This window comes from Condylura cristata, unplaced genomic scaffold (assembly GCF_000260355.1).
Source record: "Condylura cristata isolate star-nosed mole 26May11 unplaced genomic scaffold, ConCri1.0 scaffold00008, whole genome shotgun sequence".
Taxonomy (NCBI): Eukaryota; Metazoa; Chordata; class Mammalia; order Eulipotyphla; family Talpidae; genus Condylura; species Condylura cristata.
The window spans coordinates 39,270,935-39,279,468 of record NW_004567109.1 but is presented as its reverse complement, the minus strand read 5'-3'; the positions used below and the strand labels follow the sequence as shown (position 1 = coordinate 39,279,468).

The 8,534-nt window shown below is 32.1% G+C and overlaps 1 protein-coding gene across 11 annotated transcripts in view; it reads right to left on the bottom strand.

Annotated features, from left to right (window-relative positions):
- MIER1 (mesoderm induction early response 1, transcriptional regulator) overlaps positions 1–8,534 on the bottom strand; it is a 51,887-nt gene that overhangs the window by 35,471 nt on the left and 7,882 nt on the right. For 6 of the 11 annotated variants that reach the window (XM_004679089.2, XM_004679090.2, XM_004679091.2 and 3 more), the window contains one exon: positions 1,819–1,843. In XM_004679089.2, the coding sequence (XP_004679146.2) occupies positions 1,819–1,843 (25 nt within the window). Of the gene's footprint in view, positions 1–1,643; positions 1,681–1,818; positions 1,844–8,534 lie in introns of all 11 variants that reach the window. The other 5 variants (XM_012722417.1, XM_012722418.1, XM_012722421.1 and 2 more) reach the window with 1 other exon arrangement.

The window sequence follows — 8,534 nt, the reverse complement described above, 5'->3', positions numbered from 1 at the left end:
TTTTTTGCAGCAACATGGATGGAGCTGGAAAAGATCATGCTTAGTGAAATAAGCCAGAAAGAAAAGGAAAAATACCCGATGATTTCTCTCATAGCAGGAATATAATGGAACAGGTGAGAAAATAATGATAATGATGAACAGCTACACACCAGAGACATTTTGTGGGGGTAGAGTGGGGAATGGGATCAAAAACGGGCGGGGGGGAGGGAAAGGCACTGGACTATGGTGATGGCACATGGGTGATTTGTTGATGGGAAACCCAAGTGGACTGCAACTGAGATGGGAAAATGCACAAATATTTGTACAAATAAATTATAAAATAAAATTTTAAAAGAACAACAAAAAAGAATGCTGTTTGAGGGCCTTCTCTGGTGGCACAATGGATTAAAGTGCAAAGTGCAGCACTATGAAACTAGCTGTAGCTGCTTCAGCATGAGTTTGACCCCAGGCCAGATAGGTGACCCACTCAGGTCAGGGCGTAGCAGACCTCTCCTGTCTTGCCCACTGTTCCCCTCAGCAGTGTAGTTCACCGCTCTGCCTGTTCTGCTCCCCACTCTGTCCCTGGTGAATCCTCTCACTGTTCCTGCACCTCTGGCCTGTACCCCAGTTCTGTATGCATAAATAAATAAATAAATCTTTTAAAAAATCAGGAAAAAAGAGAAGAATGCAGTTTAAGAATCACTGATTCAGCTGTAACATTTTTGTGGCAAATTTACTTTCTAGTTTTCAATGGGAAACACTCCCAAAACTTCAACTCACTCACCTTTCCAGTCAGTAGACCAGAACAGACTACTACTTTCTAGATTTGGGAGTCAATAATTATGTATGCCTATAATGCTATATTTTTCTTTTCCCTAGAGGGCAAAAAAAGACCTTAAAAAACAAAACAAAACTAACATCACCACTTTTATTACTATTATCCTAATCATAATTCCTATTGGAGCAAATATTGTTATGTACTGTATAAGCATTCAGCAAATAGCAAAAACCATAAAAGGCATTTATATTATTTGAGCTGTTTCAAATACAATGGAAAGTAAAATCATTTACTAATATCATTTCTGGAGTAACTATTTTCATGTACCTATGTGTTACAAGATAAATGCCTCAAAAACTCAGGAACGATATCTGAAATTTGGTATACCTGCAATATCACAACACTAATAAAAAACACAAAACCCACTTTTCAATGAAGATAATTTCTGCTTGAAAGAGAAAAAAATGCCAGCAATAATTTCAGGCCTTAAAAGGACATGGTAATGTGGGCCCTCCCTGGTGGCACAGGGTAATAAAGTACAGCACTGAGAACTAAAGCCACTTCAGCATGATACTGGTCAGAGGATAAAACTTGATCCTACTCAAATCTAAAAATAATTTCCTTAATTTATAACATTAAATATTAACTTACTGACTCTTGCTAATTTTATTTTTCCCTCTCTCACTAAATGCATTAATAATTTTTCTCAAAAAAATGCTTTGAATTTCCTACATAAGCAAATATTTCTAAACAGTGAATTCTTTTTGAAAAGAACACTTCACAAATATATATTCAAATCAAATAGATAAGAAATACACGTGGCAAATCATAATTAAAAAGTGAGATCCCACAAACAGTTATGAGGTTGAACTCACAGCAGCCTCACCTGTACTTTCATGAGCAGTCAAACATTTCATCCATTTCTTTTTCCCCAGAGAAAAGAAGCATTCAGAAGAAAAGCAAGTCAGATGATAGTCTAACTCCTCTAACCTTTATTTACGCAACTAACAGAATAAATGATTATCAAATACAGATTTATGAAAAGTATGGGAAATACTTACCTGGACTTGAAGACTCAACAGATGGCTATGGGAGAGGAGGGAGGAAAAAAGAAAAATTAGCATCTTCCAGTAGTAAATCTTTGTAAACATTACAGTATTATTCAATGACTGATATGAAACCAAACTATACAGTAAGTTTTAATGTCTGCATTATCTAAGACAAACTAAAACTTTGTCTGGACAGTATTTAAGCATAGAGAAAAATTCAAAACCCTCTTCAAATCTAGAAACAGAGACAATAATATGGGATGGATACAGATTTTAAAGGCAAATATAGATCCTGTAACATATTAAGAAATATGATTTTAGATCTTTAAATATTTTCTATCAAAACAGGGAAAATGATGCACAAGGTCTGCTAATAAGTTGGTCTCTGGCTTTAAATGTGTGTGAGAATGAGGGGGAAACAATATAAGACATTATTTTGAATAAAAATTATATTGTAAGAAAGCAGAAGAAAAATATTAAAATGTTATTTAAGCGCCAAATAGTATACTGGGTTAACTTTCTTAACAAACAACATGCTTTTAAAGGATCACAGAATTAGCAACCTTGAAAGTTATCCTAGAAAAATTATCTTATGGAAGATCACAAAAATCTCCTTCAATTGTACTCCTGTAACTCTCTGAAATTTAACTACAAGTACTTAAAAATTTTACAATTAAACTTGTTAGTATCTTGCCTGAGTAATATTACCACTTGACAGTTTTCCTCAACTCACAATTATAAACAAGTTAATAACAAACTCCTGTTAAGACAAATACAATAACAAAACTTCCAAAGAGCTTCCCAATGACATAAACTTTTATAACTAAAATTTTGATATTCACTCAGAGCTATCTTTATCATGTCCATTAGAACTCAGAGAGACTAGAAGACTGAAAGCACTCAGAAAGAGAAAGACTTCTGATAGTTTTCTTCTTTCTGGTTAATTAAGGGGCAGGGAGGATAGTAATAAAACAGAGATAAAAAATGACCACTTTTTCAATGCTAAATATCTAAGACAAGATTTTATAAGGTGTAAAAACAAAACAAAAAAAAAACCCCAAAACTCTCATTCTCAAAACTGTCCACATTATGTCACTGTAATTCTAGATTCCAAAAAAATACTATAGGTTCTTCCCCAAAATACGATAGGTTCTTTTGAGGCAAAATTTTCAAGTGTTCCATCTTATTTTTTAAATTCTTTTAAAAGTCTGCTACTTGCTTACAGCATTCTTATTCTAATAAAAGAATGATGGTACTCAGTTACATATTTTCAGGTGTCACACTGCTTCTATATTTAAGATAATCTGCCAGAACAAAGTCAATACAGCACTACATTTTAATTCAGTTTTTCTAATGGGGACGCCGGAGCGACACATTTGACTCAAAATGGATTTATTAACTACTACACAAATTATTACACAGCAAATCAACACCTCAACATATTAACCCAAGTTATTACACAGCAAATCAACACCTCAACATATTAACTCGTATTTCATAAAGTCACAATCCATTCCCCAAGTTCAAGTACAACCTGTCTAAAGCTACAGAATGTTAATAACTATTTACATATGGTCCTAGGTTCAATAACCACAAAGTAGCCTTATAATTCTGTTTTTCCTTCCTCATTTATTTCTGACACAGGTTTGCATGATGTAAACAAGAAAAAAAAAAGAGCCAGCATTTTTTCAATTTAGGAGCTAAAATAAGTGGCTTTCATCATTTAGTTCTTTCTGAACATTATAATTATTCTATTAAGCCTGCTGATAAAATGGCTTTTGATTAAAAATGTCATTCTACTAAATGAAAGGTACATTTTTACTAATGTGAGATACAATAAGATACTGAATTGTGGTTTTGTATAAAAAGAATCTAAAAACACTAAATACCACTTAAATACAGTACTGTGTTCTTTTACTAGTATAGCTATCACTATAAAGTTCTGAAAAAGGTCCCAAATATTTCCCACTCATTAAGATGTAAAATATCTTAGACTGGTAGCACTTGTAAGTATAGCTGGCACAAAGTATAATAACCAGTTCTTAAAGATACCATTAATAGTTTTATCACATCAGACATACTAGAATGTTTCAGGAATCATGATTTAACTAACAGTATATTTAGACTAGGATGGGATGGAGAGCCTGGGCATAGTTTGCCCACAAATACGCATTTTGACATTTCATGTTCAAAAAAAATCCACTTAATTGATTTGGGGAGGTTTGAGTAAGATCAGTTTCTTCAAAGTTAATCATATCCAAATAGATTAAAGCTTTTGAAAAACAGTTCAAATAGTAAACATCACTGCCTGAAAAACAAAATCATTCTCTCTCTTTAAAAAATAGCAGAATGAGCTTACATTTATATGATTATTTCTAAATGCACATTTACTTGATGATCATCAGAACCTGGCAATATTCTCTGCCACACCTATCTCATTTTTATAGGTTACCAAACTCAAGAGCTACAATGCCTTGATGATGTTTCCACGGTAAGGTGATAAAGGTGAAAATAAGTCTAGAATCTGATTCCTTCTGCAAGCCTCAAGGACACAACTATGTAAAAAGAAATTTTCTCTCTACTTCTCTCATCCTTCCCCCTTCATTTGTCTTTCTTTAAAAAATGGTTTTCATGTGTTCCAAGCATGTTCAAAATACAACTACAAGCTGTCATCATTCAAGACAGACAATAATCTATGTCTAACAATACCCGCTCTAAGAAAATTTGCAATATTTACCAGCATTACTTATAGAACACTGCAAAGAGGGAAGAAAAATAAAAAGAAACCTAAACAGGTACTTCTTTGTAAAAGAATTTTAGAAAAGCTCAAATGATAAAATGTCATAGAAAAGATTTTACAATGGGTGTTAAACCTACTTAAAATGTACTCCCAAGCAATGGAACACTATTAAATCCATTAAAAAGAGTGCGATCTGTTCGTGCTAAGAAAAAAGTGCTTGATAGAAACAGGTAGGTAGGTAGTATAAAAAGTACAGAGTATTAAATTGGATTGGAATACACATAAAAGAATTCTCCCCAAAAGAGTATAGAAAAATTTGTTAACAGTTACCTGTAGGAGAGGAAAAAAGGCAGGACAGGTAACCGAGGAACAGCACAACATTAACAATGTATTCTTGTAGAACAACTAAAATGTGCAAAAGGAGAAGAGGGGATTGTTGGAACATTATATGGTTGAGGGGTTGCAGGAGTGGAAGAGGAGGATCACCAGGCTCTGTTGTATGCATTAAATAAACAAAACAGAACAGTAATTACCTCCAGGGAATGGGTTGGGGAAATTTATAACTTTCTATACATTTGGAATTTTCTAACCACTTGCATATATTTACTCTTTGCTTCTTAGAAATAATGTGTAGAATTATAAACCATTTTCATTTTCTTTCTATATTTTTAAACTTTTCTTAAAAAACCTAGCACTAGTTACTTTTTTTTTAAACAAAACTACAATTTTGAAAAATTGCCCAGTTTTCTTTTAGGTACATGCATTGCTGGTTTATTGGAGATGGAAAGTATTAATACTGGATAGATAACACAGAGTTACCGGTGGGCTAAGATAAGTCTAAAAATTAACTGCTAGCTTTATAGCAACTTTCAAACCTTCAAATGATTTGGCTAATAAAGTTGCAATAGCTGTTAGAAATACACAATTAGCTGTTAGAAATACACAAATGTTGCTATAGCTGTTAGAAATATACAAATACTCTGATTTGTTCAGGGTTTCCTTTTATATTTTTCTAGAATACAGTGAGAAATATTCCATATACCAGAAAACTATTCATTGGAAGAGTAAAAGATCAACTAACTAGAATACTACCATTATTTGTAAGTCATTAAAAACATGATACAACCATTTGACTCCTATTAAAGGCAATCAAAAGTATATTTTTAGTGCGTACAACCAAACTAAATTTTTCTCTCAAATTACTGTCAGTATTTCATTAAGTGTAACCACCACTAGTTAGTAGACACTTATCCAGAAATTTAAATGAGGATGTGGCTAGAAGCCACAAAGAATTAGGGGTGCTACTCCAGAGTGAAGAAAGATAGGAGACTGAGCCAAGAGCTCACCATCCCTCTTTTTCCATACAAAATTAAATCACTTAACTTTCTGTTACCCCGAGGAATTGTAAGGCATAAAAAAGATTAAGAGTTTAAATTAGCAAATTTACTACAGTAATAATAATGCAGAGAATGAACTGCTATTATTAACAACTAGGAATTCAGAAGTTCAGGTTCCGGTCTTAACTGTGGCACAGATTTATTGTACAACCTAGGACAAATCTCAAACTCTCTGCTCAGTTTCATTTTCTCTATGATGAAAAGATGCAGATATTTTCATGTTTGTTCAGTTTCCTTTAAAATCTAAATTTTTTACTTTTATTATGTATTATTGCAAACCATATCACAGTACAAAAGAGTACTTAGCACTAAGGGTTTATTTAATAAACCCTTCCAAAAAAATTTTTTAATATAGGCCTATTAGGAAAAGATCTCAATTTACAAGAAGCATTTTGGGGTGATACTTTAATGAATTTCCTATACAAAAAGCATAGTAACAGTCAATAATTCTTCTAAGCCACATAATAAGGCAAACAGAATGGATCCCAAACAAATACTGATACTTGGACAATTTAATCACTGCAATGAATTTTGAAGCCGTTCACAAATCTTTTCTGAGATATACATGATATCAATCTGAACTTCATGTAAGAAATTTCCACATAGTTGATTACTTTCCATAAAGACAAGCTAAAGTTTCAATGGCAGTGTTTTATTTCTAAATTATTTGGGAAACTGGTCTCACTTACATGAATTATCTAAAAATAGTTCACTATTTCTGCCACCAGCCTTTCCTACCTACACAGGCACATTTACTCTCTGAATTAACTAGCTTCTTAAGGCTCATGTATTGGTATTCTTGACTGCTTTGGATAAAACCTTAACAGCTTTAAATAATAAATATATTTTAAAAAAATTCATTACCAGTATACATAATTAAGGCCTAAATTCACTACAGTGAAAGTAAGTTTTAGTAAGTATAGAGTAGACATTCAAGATGATCCTACTTCCTTAAAAAAAAAAAAAGTCTGATTTTAAGACAAATAAATTTGATAGTGAATAAATTATCATTTTCAGAAATAGTAAAAAACACTAACTCAGAGAGGGGAATTCATTAATTTTGTTCTATGTATGACAACAACATAGCCGTGATGAAAAGATAGATTTTGCAGTATGCTATGGCTTTTTTGCCTTGAGAAGAAAATTTCGTATGTGTTTACAAACAGTGAAATAAAAGACAAATTGTTCATTCCCAAAGGCCCCTATACCACATTCCATACAAAACCCAAAGGATCAACTATTTCTTCCTCTTATCATTCCTCTCTGCCTTTGTAAAACTGTGACTACCCTATAATTTCCTTCCTTTAAGTGTGACTAGGAGAACCTCTTTTTAGACTGTTGATAAATAATTTTAAAGGATAATGAGCAATGCAAAGTATTATCAAAGTATTAAAAAAGGGAGCATATGCTACTTCTTTTAAGTATATTAAACATTATTTTTAATGTAACCACCACTTGAAGAACCATTAAATATATACTGCTATTACAGATTACCTAAGATAATTAGATCAATGAAAAATCATTTTATTCTCTTCACATCTACAGCAATTTGTATTCAAGAATTAGAATTTTTCTAGAAAAACCAGGTCAGGGTCATTTTCCTATGTAGGAAACAACAATATAAAAAAAAAACCCAGAAGCCTAACACCTACATTTTTCTCTAGAGACAGACTTCCTCAATGACCTGTTTTCCCCTCAGAATTATCAAATAAATGCATATTGTTGCTTTGAACTTACTGTTATTTAATCCTAAAGTCTACATAACAAAAAGTTCAACAGAAAAACATGAGAATTATTTTAGCAAATGCTTTATTTTGGTATCATGAAGAATAAATCTCCAAAGCTCATACAAAAGTAAAAGAACTGTAAAACATTTCTCCATCTAATATTCTGAAATGCCTCATCTCCAAATTCATTCTAATTACTAAAGTATTATGCTCAGAAAATTAGAATTAATTTTACTTTTCACCTCTTGACCCAGTTTAACTTCTACAACAGTTAAAAGTTGGTCCTGCCATTCTTCCTCAATTCCACTGTAAATAAAACTATCTACAAGTAATGGAAGAATATAAAAAATGAATTATTTGAAAATATTAGGCCACTAAATACTATACAAACAAAATTGAGACTTTTTCTTCTTGAAACTTGTCACCCAGACCTTCCTACAGAATGAGTATTTAATTCTCCAACTGACTAAGGAACATATACTTGAAAACATTAGATGATTCATGATTCAAAACTACTGGTCTCTCATATCATTGTAACCATAACCACCATTAATTTCTAAAACAAGAAATAAAATATTAATATATTTCATTTACATATTAATTTTTCAGTGTGTTGCACAGTTGAAAGTTCTGGATGAAGTTATTTTAAAAAAAACTTAATAATAATTTTCACTGTATGTTCATACAGCAAGCTATTTTCCTTCCATAATACTTTCCTTAAAATATGGCTGCAAACTTTAGCTCAGGCCATTGCAAGCAGCACCAGGAGAGAAGAAACTACAATAACCTATTGTAGAGTACCATTGCTTATCTAATGGGCATTCACTGAAAGGAGAATTCACTAAAGACAATGTGAAAAAATAC